Below are 15,233 nucleotides of genomic sequence, written 5' to 3'. Positions count from 1 at the left end.
ATATACTGAACACAATCTGCATCAAAGCATCACAGAAGCAATGGCATGTTGAGTGAGCGTTCTACCATGCTGCACCTCCTACCTGGTGTATGTCCAGCTGAGCTTGCACAGCCGGGATGTCCCCCCCTACAGGTCGCTCCTGCTCCAGCTGCTGACTTTTTAACCTTAGCCAGTTCAACAGTTCTTGCAGCGACATGTGAACCCTCTTCCAGGGGGCCATCTCTGAGTCCAGATGGGCCCTTGAAACAGAAACACAAACATTTTTTCCTTTCTCTGTAGTTTCAACAACAGTCATTTACAGTGCTTTGCATTGTTGGACCCATTGCAATCGCTCACCTCATGCGGAGGGTCTTGTTGTGCAGGTCATTCCACCGCTGGGTCATGTTGCCAAGGCGTCTCCTGAGCAGAACACCATCCTCGGAGTCCCCCAGTGACGTAAGAATCCTCTGCCCATTTTCATCCAGAGAGTGATACAGTTCTGTGTGGCTGTCAATCTCTATTTGGAGGTCCTATATTTGCCAGAAATGGAAAAACAACATGAAAAACCAGTAAATTCGGTTACAGCACACACTTAATTTTTTGGTAACATTAGCAATCTTTCAGGACTTTCACTTTCACTGATTGGTGCTTAAAATCAGATGATGATCCGTTATTCAAGATATCAACCGTATTTATATTTATATTTACATTAACCTTTTTTATTTTAATTTCTTAGCACTATAATGTCAAAATGTATAGCTTTAACTCCGGTGATTTCACTTTTGTACATTTTGTCCTACACACAGTCCATTACTGAAGCTCTTAATGTTCCCAGTTAGTATTTGACAGTCCAACCTTTTGTCAAGTAAAAAGGAAAAAAGATCCATTTGATGATGGAATGACCAAAATAACAAATATGGAGATATGACATTAGATACAAAGTAGTCCAATTAACACTCCAGTGTGATATGTATGTGTGTACGTCACTGATGATTGTTTTTGGGGGTTGGGGGTAGGGGCCAGGGTGGTGGTGGTGAGGGTTAGTGACAGCCCAATAACAGGGGTAATGAAGATGTTGCTGTTCTGCTGCGGATCCTGCAGAACCTTCACCCAGATGTAAGCAGGGAGAACAGAGCATGGTGGGGATGTGAAACAACAGTGAAACATTTGTTCTGATCAGAGAACATTTCACTGCAATGTCCTGGAAGTGGGGAAGTGGAGACTCAGTGATCTTCTCTGTTGTCTTCAGCCCTCTCTGCAGGGATTTCCAGTTTGCAGCACTGCAGGCCCCTGACCACACAGATATTCATGTCAGTAAGCCCTCTATAGTACCCTTGTAGAAATTGGTAAGGATACGAGAGGGTAAGTGACCTCTCCTCGTCCAGCTCAAAAAGTACAGAAACTCTGGAGCTCTCTTAGCAACAGCTCTGGTGTGCAGTGACCAGGACAGAGTGTCTGTTATCTGTACTCTCTGGAACTTGGTGCTGCTGACCATGCCCACTGCTGTACTGTTAATGATTGTGTGGGACTGTGCCAACTTCCCCTTAAGTCGACAATGAGCTCTTTGGTTGTTTTCAGCACAGACAATGTGGTAGTTTTCCAGTCTCTCAAAGGACATCATAATGGGACTGAGTGCTTTGGGGCAGTTGTCATTAAGATACGTGACTGAGGGTTTTTTGGGCACTTGAATTTTGGCAGCAATCTTAAAGAATCAAATAGAATTCCCTTTTATTGTCACTGTATATGTAGAATGAAATTGTGGATGCTCCCCACCAGCTGTGCATGGAATAATAATATGAATAGCAGGACAGCAAGAATGAATAACAGACTAGATTACATACACACAAGAGGTATATATACAAAACAGGAGGAAGGCACACAATAAAAAGGCACACATTAGAGAACAGTTTACAAAGTACTTGAAAATAGTGTAATACACTTGGTCTGAGTATAGAGTCCATGTGCGAGTGTCCTGGAGGTGTCTGGAGGTGTGGGACCCCATTGGCCAGAAGCGCCATCTGGAGGGCAGCAGGTCAAATCTGTGGTCGGCGGGAAGCAAGTCGTTACCTCTGATGGCCCTGGGTTTCCTGAGTCAGGAGGTAATGGCCGGTAATGGCCTCCAGGGGTGGCAGAGGATGGCCAATGATTTTTTTGGGAAGTGTTAATTACGCCTTTCTGTTTTCAGCTGTGGCCTCTGCGTACCAAACACACGGTGGTAGAAGGCCAACAGCAGCTTCTGGTCCAGGTTATTCTTCCTCAGAATGCAGGACAAATTAAAAATGTCTAAAAGAGAACTGAAGCTGGTTTGTCAGGACACCAAGCAGGTGTGTTGCCAGTGCCTGCTGCTGTTCTTACGTTCCCTCTCCTCAAAGTCGTATAGAGCGCTGTTCCTACAGGTGTATGGCGAAATGCCTCAACCCTTCAAAGTGTTTGTTTACTTACTTACTCAGAAATGTTGTCTTGTTCACACAGGGTGGAGGAGTAGCTTTATACTCTGTGATGGCTTTGATACTCTGCCACATTCGTCTCTTGTTTGCATGGTCATGGAAGAACTTCTGTATTCTCTTACCAAAGTCATGCTTCGTTGCTCTTATGGCATAGTTCAAGTTGGGTCTTGCTGATCTGGGTGCCATCATATCACATTAGACCTAAAACCGTCACTTTGTGCTTTCATTGCAAGCACCCCTTGGTCATCCACAGTTTGTCACCAGGAATGTCATCTAACAGGCCAAAACCAATGGCATCTTCCACATATTTCTAAATTTATGAAGACACTAACTCAGCATACTCATCTACACTTGTAAGTTGTGACTGTCAGTTGCAGATGCCTCGAACACATCTGTCGATACTTTCAAAACAGTCTTGTAATGCTTCCGTGGCTCCTGTAGAGCACTTGCTTCACAGTGGGTTGTTCTCTGATTATTAAGCACTTCTATGCAGGAAATAGCATAACAGAAAAATGGTCTGACGAGCAGAGGTGGGGGCAGGGTGTTGCCTTAAATGCTTCCTTAATGTTTGAATAGGCTAGGTAAACTCGGGCTAGGTGAAAATCAGTGTCACTTCATCTTATTTTAATTTGGTGCCTTCATAAAGAGACTCCTGCATTTGAATTACTGGCTTTATTAATAGCTAATACATAATTTACTAATGCTTTATACATAAATTAAATCATTGAGGGAAAATGTCTATTTCAGGAGTCTTCACCTGATAAGACAGACAATAGTTACCTTAATGCCTTACATTTACTAATTAAGTATTAGTAAATGACTTATTTACAAATTCTGTGCTTATAAAATTATGATATCAATTCTTTGTGTATGTCTGACTTAATTTACTTTTTCTTATTTTAGTTCTCTTAATGTTATTGTCGTTGTTTGAGTATTGGCTAATTACCTTCCACATGTTCTTTATATTACTAAAGTAAAAAAAGAGCTGACACTTCAGATGTGTGACCTCTCACAGAAAAAAAATTGTACAGCCGGGACCTCAAGTTGTTTTGCATGGCTTGATGAATGTCAGACCATTCTCACTCCCGAGGCGTAATATACCAACGATTTGTCACGTCCCGAGGTATTCCATGGGAACGCGAAAGACAACCTTCCGCGTTCCTATGCTACGCACCAGGTTGTGGATGAAATCCAATAGAACAACCGTCCCACAGTAATAGACATTCCAGCCATGTATTCCAGCCCTAACCCTAACCTTATCCCTAACCTTAACCAGCACTTTAATGACATTAGTGTTTTTCAAAGCGATTTAAGTAAGATAAACGTACTTGTGTAGATTCATTCCAAACAGTTCTCATGTCTCCTCATTTTTCCGATCTCGTAATACAGTGTTCCCTCGCTATAACGCGGTTCACCGTTCGCGGCCTTGCTGTTTCGCGGATTTTTTTGTGTGCAATTTTGCATGTTTTTTTTTTTTCACAGTGCATTGTGTTCTGCGTCCTGATTGGCTGTAGACCAATGTTAATCAATCTCCTGCCGTGTCTCCTGTCCAGTACAGAATGCGTTCAGCTTGTTAAATTTACATAAATCTTCGATCGCTAGCAGTGTGACTCTGAAGTGCTGCACTGTATGTTTGTAAGTTTTCTCCCCAACAAACACAACAATGTCGACAAAACGTTTTGCACTGTCAAAGACAACCGCGGGTCTTTGGTTTCACTGGACTTATTTTTCTACTAAGGTTTGAGCTTTGAGAGTGTTTAAACAATAGAGAAAAATGTGAAAATGTTCATGTCTGAGAAAAGTGTATAAAGTGTGTAGTGAGGGGTTTCTACATCCTTAAAACATCTATAATAATTGTAAAAAAATAAAGTTGGCTACTTCGCAGTTTTCACCTATCGTGGGTTATTTTAGAACGTAACTACCATGATAAACGAGGGACCACTGTATAGGGACGTGTTGGGTGCCTGGAAGTGTAATATACAGGCGATTTGACACCTGGTGTAAAATGTTACGCTTTGGGAGTGAGAACGTGTTGTGAATGTAGTCTCATCAGTTTTACCACAATGCTATGCAATTCAATTTTAGAAAATGCATTATTTAATTGGAAAAATATGACATATTACTTGATTGTACCCAAAACTGTGAAATAACACTAGCATTCCCAACACTGGATCTAGTCCATGTGTAATATAAATTACTCATCACTTATTTTACTGTGATGATTGGTAGGTTCAAAAAGGTCAATAACATGCTTCTTTGTGGTTATCTTGTGGCAAACCAATATAACCACTTGTTTCTTTTGAGTCCTCTTTTTGGAAAATTGCATTCTCCCAACTTTGTGGAAACAGTTTGGGGATGCCCCCTTTCTTTTCCAACATGACTGTGCACCAGTGCACAAAGCAAGGGCATGGGTGAGGCAATTTGGTGTGGAAGAATTTATCTGTCCAGCACAGAGTCCTGACCTCAGCCTGACCGAACCACATGAGTTAGCCAGGCCTTTTCGTCCAACATCAGTGTCTGACCTCACAAATGTGCTTCTAGAAGAATGGGAAAATGTTAATATAAACACACTCCTAAACCTTGTAGAAAGTCTTCCCGGAAGTATTGAAGCTGCTATAGCTGCAAAGAGTGGGCCGACATCATATTAAAATGGATTAAGCATAGAGTGCCACAAAGTTATGTGTGTGTAAACACAGACAAATACTTTTGGCAATAGTGGACTGTATCGAGCATTTCTACTCAATTTGAGCACTCGAAGCTCTTTTACTACAAACACAGTCTAAAGGATTTCATGGCTAAAAATATGAAACTGAATTTGACAGAATTTCTTATGTTTCTGTGCTTTGTGAAGAGCACGTGTCAGTAACTCACCATTCAAGCAAAAAGTGGCTTAAAAAAGTGTATTTTAGATTAGTCATTTCACTTCATTTTTCTCCATTTCTATGTTAAGTGTTTATTAAAGAATCGAGAGTGTCTTTAGAGCAAATCTTCTTATAAAAATAAACTGGAGTCAGTGAAGACATGAAAAAACCATACTCCTCCTTTTTTGGAAGAAAAAAACAAGATGCGCTGAGGACATTATAGATAGGAGTTAAGTAAGTGCACTTCTTTACATGAGAGCACAACTCACCCCAGAGGGCAAGGGCGATACTAAAACTGACATTTTATGATTTTGATGTCCACCTGTTTTCATTACAATACAATGATGTCATCCTGTTATGGTGTTATTGTGATGGTGTAGGGTGTTGAGAAAATAAAAAAGTGTGTTGTACAGCTGCGTCCATGCCCTTTCAAGATGATATATTCTACTCGATATGGTTTCTTGAAATTGTCAAGGTCAAACAATGAAGATCAAGGTCAATTGCTTAGCCAACATGGGAAATCATGTCCCCCCTAAGATACTGCTGTGAAGTTTAAAGATTTTCAATTAAAATTTACAAAATTACCAGCCCCGCGACAGACTGGTGACCTGTACAGCGTGTACCCTGCCTCTTGCTCAAAGACAGCTGGGATAGGCTCCAGCCCCCCACCATCACACAAAATCTGAAATATGATATCATGAAAACTGTGGATGCTAGACTGCTAACAAACAATCACATGGAACAAATTACACACTTTGGGGCAGGAGGATTTTATTACAATTACCATGTGATCTAAATGTTCTCTGATCTCTGACACAATGTTAGGCAGTCCAACAGTATGCATTTTTACCTTGATTCCTGCCTTTTAAATGAATAGTTCCAGAATTTTTACGCTACATTTTTGAGAGAAAAATCTTTCCTATTGTTAATCTCAAATGCCTCACAACAGAATCAAGTTTATATAAAATCAATTATATTAACTGTTTTGTAGCCAGGAAAAAAATTAACTCTTGAGATTAAAAATTTCCCTTTTTAAGAGTCTTCTGACCAAGCAGTACAATCCTAGGTTGCATAAATTAATATCACATACACATACAAATCCATACACCAGTTAAGTACAGTCAGAGAGTAAAAAAATAAAACACAGAAACAACCAAGATCATGCTAAAAGTACTACCTAATACCAGAAACAAAGGAACAATGTTCAGGCAAAACAGCAGCCTAAATTAGTTGTTTAGAATTGCTTTAAAGTCATTAAGTGAGACCAGGTTCTGAAGTTTTAGTTGATTCTGCAGCTGATTCCAGGAGTAAGAAGCTGCACATTTGAATGCTCTTTTTTTCAAATTTAGTGTGAAGCTTTGAGATAGATAGACGGAATAAATCTCGGGAAATAAGATGGGAGCAAACGAAGAAAAGCCTTATTAATAAGAATATATCAGTCATCTATATCATATATATGTCATGACAAAGCAGACCAATAAAGCAGTGGTGAGTAAGAGCTTTAGAATTTGTAATGAATTTCAATGCTCCATGATAGAATCCAGCATATTTAAGGATGCATGCATATAAATTGCATTGCTATAATCAAGTATAGACATAAAACTGTAAACAACTGGGAACAATAAGTCTCTTTCTTCTCTCAAAGTACAAGCAGGACTTTTAGTCTAAAGTAAAAACCACAATTGAATTTTTTCACCAGTTGCTGAAAGTGAGGTGTAAACGAGAGCGAGTCATCAATTGAAGTCCTAAGTAGTTGTAATCAGATACTAACTCAATCTCGAGGCCCTGAATTGTGGTAATACATGAAAGGTTATATGATTTAGATTTTTAATTTGTGAACACCATCGATTTTTTTTGGTCAGCATTCAAAACAAGTTTTAAATCCCACAGGTTATTCTGTAGTATAGCGAAAGTTGATTTAACAGATTACAACCTATATGAATCATCTCAAAAGTTTAGTGTAAATGTCCGTTGAGTAAATGTTCAGTTCCAAATTAATCTACTTGATTTTTATCCCAACCTGAACATGGTAGACCTTTCTGCGCAGCATCGTCCAGACTGTACCCTGGAATCCCCAAAATCAGACATCAAAAAGAAGAAGCACCTCCATTATGTCCCATTTTATTCCTTCTAGCTTCCAGTAGGCTGAATTAGGCTGCCCTCTGTTTAAGTGTTCGTGACACAGTGAAACGTTTGCAGATAAAGAGGAAGAGAGGGAGGGTCAGTTGCACATAAAAAAAGAGAGATGGAGTTGGAAAGTCTGAGTCAGAGTGAACACAGGGTATGAGAAAGAGTTAAAATGACAATGAAAGATGCAGACAAAACTTTCAAGGTTACATAAAATGATGAGTGTACTTCTTTTCCAATTAAAATTTATCTGTATGTTGAAGCCTAGGGAATGAGAGTGAGACTTCATAGAATGCTATGCAGTTTTAGCACCCATCATTGTAACTGGACAAAGACAACTATCTCAATGCTACATACAGTGTTACTGTTGTACTGAGAGAGCTCTGTGTGTGCATGTGTGTGTGTCCCTGTAGGTGTGTTGTGTGTGTGTGAATTTGGATTTTAAATGTGCTGCTTGTGTGTTTCCTGATAGTATATGCACTGTGCACTGTGTCACAGTGGTTGTGTGTGGATCACTGTACGTGCTGTGCTACCAGAAAGTGTGTGTGGGTGCAGGGTGAGGGTTGATGGTCAGAATATGTTTTCTTGCAGAACAGAGCCTTCCCTTCACCCAACACCCACAATGCATTGGGGGAATTCTGGATTTGTGTGCAGACAGTGACAGTCCAATCAAATCTCACCATGTCAGCATTCCTGTCATACTAACCAGAGCAGAGTTGAAGAAGGGTTCCTTAAGCTAAAAACTGGAAATATACTGGATGTGTGGCAGATCCCACCTGAGACAAAAGTTAGTCTTTTTATCCATCCTTTTATCCCTATCAGGGTCGCGAGAGCGGGCTAGAGACTATCCCAGTTATCAGAGGGCGAGAGGCAGGGTACACCCTGGACAGAATACCAGTCTGTTGCAGAGGTAACGCAGAGACAGACAACCATTAACACTCTCCTTAACACGTATGGGCAATCACCAATGAACCTAACCCCTACTAACTGCATGTCTTTGAACTATGGGAGGAAGCTGGAGTACCTGGAAAGAACCCACATTGTTTTTAATTTATCACTAATCTTTTATGATTGCACAAGTTTTTCCTTGCTTAACTTAATTAAACTGTGTTAATGGTATAACCATTTTAATGATTAATTCTGATGACAAACATCTTTGAACTTACAGCTATCATCATTGCAATCACTGAGTTGATATGAACAGTGAAGGTTTCTACTTCTTGGGTTTAGTTTTTGACCATTCTATCACCCATGTATCTGTACTAGTGGCTAGCTCCCAATAGAGCCAATACCTTTATTTTCCACTTGCTCCATGTAAAGGTTTGCTACAGTGGGGAGCCCATGGGACATCCATGCTTTTGTCTGTAGCAACTCTCGTATTTTAAGATATGTGGCAGTGAGGCAAAGGTCTAACAGTGTACAAATCTGATAATTTACTGGCAGTCTCCACTGCCTCGTTTGTAGGGATACAAGTGAAAAGGGAGACCACATTAAAGGACATTGTGGTTTAATCTGGTTTGGCACCAGCAGCAGCAGCAGACCTATCTTCGGCCTCCAAACCTGTGTGTGTGCTATGAGACCAATTAGGTTTTCTAAACAGTAAACAGTTGTAAATAGTTTTGTCCTTTTTCAAATAGCACTGAAGCTGAAGGGGTGAGCTGCCTATTTATTTCTGTACATTTTATCTTGTTTAATAAGTCAGGGAGTTATGGGGTAGTGCTTGGATTAGCTTGTTTTGTTTGTAATTTTGCCCTGGAGTTTAAGCGTTGAGTTTTGATATTATTGGTGTAGCAATAAATCTCACATTTATCTGTGAATTGGCCATTGGGTTTCTGATTTTGGGGACCAGGGTGAGGACACCCTTTTTTTTATTCCTTATGTTGCGCTCCAGTACACCTAGACCTAGGCATAACATTGTCCCTGATTGGATTTCCTTTACACAGACATCCTCATCACTAAATTAATGATTCTAAACTGGCGACAGGAGAGGATGTGAGTGTGTTGGTCCTCATGACTTAGCCCTGACAAGGTTAATCTTCAGGGCCTTATGCTGATAACAATCTGACAAAGTTTAGAACTCAGAATTTAGAGTTGTGGAACGTGTATATGTCCATATCTGTATATGTAGATACATAGCTAGCTATATCAGAAAGATGAGGAGCAAATGTGTATGGCCCACCTTCCACTGTGCCAGCAAGTTCCTTGCTGCCTCAGACTGCTCCTGCAATCTCTCCTTGTTCGTGGCATCTAGTAAAACATTACAGGTCGTCTCAGCCTCTGTGAGCCAGTTGAGGAACTTTTCCAAATCAAAGTAGAACTGCTGCAGTAACTTTAGAGCAGCTTCCAAAGCTGCCTCCCTGTCCGAAACACTGAAAATGTGCAGACAGATGACAAGAAACATTAACAAGGTAAATAACTCATGTATAGGTGGTAAATAAAAGTTATTTTTTCAAAAAAGTTAAAGAAGCAATAGATTCATTTTGCACACACGTCATTCTGTCTATAAACATGATGGCTCAAAGTTTAATATGAATTTGATAAAACTTTGCATGTTTGATATATGTACAGTGAGGTCGTGTTAACAATCCAATAAATTTGGCTTAAATCCACCAAGGTCTTCAGGAGCAACTTCATGATTTATGGATCGAAAATTGACAAAAAAGTCTTATAAAACATGTACAAAGTACTTAAATATATTTAAAATTTATCCCATTGTCATGCATTTCACCCCAAGTCCAGGAATGAAGGGGGCCAGGGACTAGTGAGCCTCAGCACTACAGTCCAGGATGAGGCAGTGAATATCCATGAATACATGAGGAAGATGGCCCCAACCGACCGTGTGCTCAGTGAAAACCTCAGGCAGCAGAAACCCAAGAATGAGGAGGAACCAGCATGGAAGGACAGGCCCCTGCACGGTATGTACCACCAGCAGATAGAGGAGGTGGCTGACATCCAGAAATCCTACCAGTTGCTGGACAAAGCTGGACTGAAAGACAGCACAGAGGCACTAATCATGGCAGCACAGGAACAAGCTCTGAGCACAAGATCCAAAGAGGCTGGGGTCTGTCACACCAGGCAAGACCCCAGGTGCAGGCTGTGTAAAGATGCCCCTGAGACAATCCAGCACATAACAGCAGGGTGCAAGATGCTAGCAGGCAGGGCATACATGGAACGCCATATCCAAGTGGCCGGCATAGTATACAGAAACATCTGTACCGAGTATGGCCTGGAAGTCCTGAGGTCAAAATGGGAGACGCCCCCAAGGGTGGTGGGCCGAGCTAAGATCCTGTGGGACTTCCAGATACAGACAGACAAAAATGGTGGTGGCTAACCAACCGGACATAGTGGTGGACAAGCAGAAGAAGACGGCCATAGTGATAGCAATACCAAATGATAGCAACATCAGGAAGAAGGAACGCGAGAAGCTGGAGAAGTACCAAGACCTCAGAGAAGAGCTGGAGAAGATGAAGATGAAGGTAACGGTGGTCCCTGTGGTAATCGGAGCACTGGGTGCAGTGACTCCCAAGCTAGGCGAGTGGCTCCCAGGAACTGAGATCTCTGTCCAGAAGAGCGCAGTCCTGGGAACAGCTAAGATACTGTGCAGGACCCTCAAGCTCCCAGGCCTCTGGTAGAGGACCCGAGTCTGGGTGAGAGGGGAAATTGGTTTTTTTTGTAAAACAACATGCATTCATTCATGTCATTTTAAGAATATTTTGTCACGGTTCTGGGTCCGTTGGACCCAGTATTTTGAGTTTATTATGTTTTGGTTTACTTTTGCATCATGGATTGTTCTTTATGTTTCTCTGGCGCTTTGTGTTTCAGTTATCTTGGTGTTTTGGATTGTTTTCTCATTTTGTGATGATGGTGATGATGATTAGAGTTCCATGTTTCTGTTTATTGGTAGTTAGGATTTGTGTTCTCATGTTTTGTGTGGGTTTAGTTCCATGTGTCATTTTCTGTCTGTCTCTCAGTGTCAGGTCCGTGTCTTGGTGTAGTGTTCTTGTTTCCTGTTTTATTGTGAAGGTCTGCGTCTCATGTGAGTGTGTTCAGTTTTACCCCTGTCTCGTCTTGTTGATTATTCCCAGCTGTGTTCCCCACCTGTGTGTAATCTCCCTGTGTTTCTCTGTGTGTATTTAAGTCGCGTCTTCTGTGTTTGTAGTTGGTGGTCCGTCTGTGTATCCACCCTGCTCCTTCTGTGTGTTATCCCTGCTGTCTACCGTCATCCATCTCTGCTCGCCGTCTTCCATGTTCGTGTTCTGGTTCCTCCTCCGTAGTTTAGTTGTTTCCAGTATAGTTTAGTTTGTCTCCGTTTGCCATGTTGTCCCTGTGCCGTGTATTTCAATAAACCACCTTCACACCTTTACAAGTGCCTGCAATTGGATCCTCCTTATCATCTCCACACGGCTCATCTCACTCGCTGTGACAGTACGGACCAGCCAGATATGGATCCAGCGGCATTCAGCCCACCCAGGAAGCTTCAGGAGGCCGTGGTCAACTCTGCTTCTAAACTAATCAACCAGTGGTTGGAGCATGAGGGAGAAGCGCCTCTTTACGCGGTGGAAGCCAACCTACAACACCTTATTTCCGGTTACCCCTGGTTATTGGACTCACTGCACCCGCTCGTACAGAATGTTGTTCTTCTCGAGCTTCACCTTCACCCTCCCGCCGCTGCCGCTCGCCCACTCGCTTCAATGGAGGACGTGCCGTCCGACCGGCCGGACGAGGAATTACCCGGTCCGTCGGAGCAGTCTCCGAGACGAAAGCGACGTTCGCGCCGCCGGCGCGGCACCCCACAGCCGGATGTAGGGACATGTAAGCAGTCGGCTGTGGTGAGTGAAAGGGACACTTTTTCTGCTGCGTCAGATTCAGTGACTGTGTTTTCTGGAGCTATTTTTTGTGTGCCTTTGGAAGTTAACAATGATTTTTCTGTCTCACCCATGGCCATAGCGCCACAGACTGCCTTTGCTGGGCCCACATTCAGGGTTAATGACTGTGTTCACACTGTTGTTTCTAAGCCTGGATTTACTGAGTTTAGCACTATGAGTTTAGAGAATGAAAATGTTTGGGACTCTTTTTCATCTGCACTGGTCTATTCAGGGGAAGCTGTAAACCGCACTGAAACAGTGCTTCCTGACCATGTTCTCCCATCCACACTTTCACCACGGTCTAATGTGGGGTCTGTAACACAGCTAGCAGTACAGTTATCAGTTCAGTCAGCAGCCCAGCTGCCCTCAGTTCAGTCAGCAGCCCAGCTGCCCTCAGTTCAGTCAGCCACTCCACCACCTGTTACAACTTCGCTACCTGTAGCTCAGTTGCCACCAGTTCAGCAGCCTACCCACTCATTCATTCAGTCACCATCCTCACTGTCTCATTACAAGCAGGGAACACACTTCATCACAACATCTGCTGGTTCTCTTAAGCTGGTCATCTCAGAGACAGTTGCTCCCTCTAGGGCCTCCCCAGAGGCTGGGTGTCGCTCACCAGCCAACTCTGGACCGCTAGAGGTCAAGACGCCAGCGCCAGCAGCTCACCCGGAGGACTCACCAGAACAGTCTCGACTCTCAGCACCCCCTGAGAGTTCAAGTGAGTTCACCCGTCCGCCTCCGTCCTCTGCTGAGTGTATTGGGGAACACTTTCAGCCCTCTGAGGACTGCATCCCACTGTTGCTGCCTGAGTCTAGCCACTGTGCTGCTCAGTCCCAGCCAGTGTCCACACTGGCAGAGGTCTGCATACCTGCTGCTTCAGTGTCTGTTTCCACTGGAGGGCCTGAGGAGCCCGTCCAGTCTCAAGCCACGTTAGCTGGGGGTTCAGGTGAACCCAGCCAGCATCCTGCCTCGTCGGCTGGAGGGCCTGAGGAGCCCAGCCAGCTTCAAGTGTCGTCAGCTGGGGGTTCGGGAGAACCCAGCCAGCCTCAAGTGTCGTCAGCTGGAGGGCCCGAGTCGCCCGTCCAGCTTCAAGTGTCGTCTGCTGGGGGTTCAGGAGAACCCAGCCAGCCTCAAGTTTCGTTAGCTGGGGGTTCAGGTGAACCCAGACAGCATCCTGCCTCGTCGGCTGGAGGGCCCGAGTCGCCCGGCCAGCCTCAAGTGTCGTCAGCTGGAGGGCCCGAGTCGCCTGTCCAGCTTCAAGTGTCGTCAGCTGGGGATTCAGGTGAACCCGTCCAGCCTCAAGTGTCGTCAGCTGGAGGGTCCGAGTCGCCCGTCCGGCCTTATGCCACGTCGGCTGGTGGGTCCGAGGAGCCCACCCAGCACCACACCTCGTTAGCTGGGGGTCCTGGAGGACCCAGACAGCACATCCTCCCGTCTGCTGGCGGTCCGGGGAGGTCTGTTCAGCCGTCACCTGCTGAATCATCCCCCGCGACATCTCCATCACCGCCTGCAGCATTTCCATCACCGCCTGCAGCATCTACATCTCCTGCTGCAGCATCTCCTGCAGCACCCACATCACCGCCTGCAGCATCACCGCCTGCAGCATCCTCGCTGCCGTCAGGTTCCGCAGCCGTCTCGCTGCCGTCAGGTTCCGCAGCCGTCTCGCTGCCGTCAGGTTCCGCAGCCATTTCGCTGTCGCCTGGCCCAGCTTCTGCTCCGCCTGGCCCAGCTTCTGCTCCGCCTTCGCCCGGCCCTGCCTCGTCAGCCTCGTCCACGCCTGGTCCTGCCTCGTCCACGCCTGGTCCTGCCATGTCTGGTCCTGCCTCGTCTGCGTCAGCCTCGTCTGGTCCTGCGGTTGCCACACCGTCATGGGACCCAGCTCGTCCTGTTCTGCCTCGCCTCTGCCGGCCGCTTTCCAGGCCTCTAAGTTGGCATCATGGCCGTCGAGGACGGCCTCCGGACGGAGTTTGTCGCCACTGCTGGCATCGCGGCCGACCTCCGGACCTGCTCAGTGGCCGCCACTGCCTTCCAAGTGGCCGGCCTCCCGATTGGTTTCGCCTGCCGTTGCCGTGTGCACGGTCGGTCCCTGAACTGTCTGCCCGTTGCCGTGTGCATGGCCGGCCCCTTGACCTGTTTTGGCTCCTGTGTGGCCGACCTTGTTGTGCTCTGGTTTCGTTTTGTTTTTGATGTGCTTTCTTGCGTTTTTGGACTCTTGTGCTCCTTGTTTTTTGTTTGTTTTCTGTCCCTCCGTCCTGGACCCCTCCGCCCGCCCTGGCCTGGTGCTTTGTGCCTTTTTGTTTAGGGAGCCAGCCCTTGGGGGGGGGGGTACTGTCACGGTTCTGGGTCCGTTGGACCCAGTATTTTGAGTTTATTATGTTTTGGTTTACTCCACCCTGCTCCTTCTGTGTGTTATCCCTGCTGTCTACCGTCATCCACCTCTGCTCGCCGTCTTCCATGTTCGTGTTCTGGTTCCTCCTCTGTAGTTTAGTTGTTTCCAGTATAGTTTAGTTTGTCTCCGTTTGCCATGTTGTCCCTGTGCCGTGTAATTCAATAAACCACCTTCACACCTTTACAAGTGCCTGCAATTGGATCCTCCTTATCATCTCCACACGGCTCATCTCACTCGCCGTGACATATTTAAATAGTTTCAACAGGGTAAATAACAAAATCTTGCACTCTGCATTTGTTGTTACTGAACTGCAAATTTAAAGTACATTTAAAAAGAATAACAAAATAAATATATAGAAAATACAATACTATTCCCTTAGTAAATAGGGAATAAATAAGAAAAATAAGTAAATACTGCCCAGAGAGTAAGTGGTTTTCCTTTTTAGGGTCAATTCTATTCCAAATGTAATGTAGCAAAAGTCAGTAAACAAGACTAAAAATTTGATACACGTAATATCCAGACTTCCATGATGGCTAAAAAGCTTTAAAAGCTTTCTTGTTAGATA

At 44.4% G+C, this 15,233-nt stretch overlaps 2 protein-coding genes across 6 annotated transcripts in view; one reads left to right on the top strand and one right to left on the bottom strand.

Moving 5' to 3' along the window:
• LOC109197015 (ATP-dependent DNA helicase PIF1) overlaps positions 1-15,233 on the top strand; it is a 933,009-nt gene that overhangs the window by 55,650 nt on the left and 862,126 nt on the right. The gene's annotated exons all lie outside the window — the stretch shown is intronic.
• LOC100694991 (dystrophin) overlaps positions 1-15,233 on the bottom strand; it is a 178,659-nt gene that overhangs the window by 28,519 nt on the left and 134,907 nt on the right. For all 4 annotated transcript variants that reach the window (XM_025902685.1, XM_019351894.2, XM_025902687.1 and 1 more), the window contains 3 exons: positions 9,594-9,783; positions 337-509; positions 83-239 (listed from right to left, as the gene is read on the bottom strand). In XM_025902685.1, coding sequence (XP_025758470.1) covers positions 83-239; positions 337-509; positions 9,594-9,783 — 520 coding nt within the window. The remainder of the gene's footprint in view (positions 1-82; positions 240-336; positions 510-9,593; positions 9,784-15,233) is intronic.

Source organism: Oreochromis niloticus, linkage group LG23 (genome assembly GCF_001858045.2).
Source record: "Oreochromis niloticus isolate F11D_XX linkage group LG23, O_niloticus_UMD_NMBU, whole genome shotgun sequence".
In the NCBI taxonomy this organism is placed as follows: Eukaryota; Metazoa; Chordata; class Actinopteri; order Cichliformes; family Cichlidae; genus Oreochromis; species Oreochromis niloticus.
This window is presented reverse-complemented; position numbering and strand designations above follow the sequence as displayed.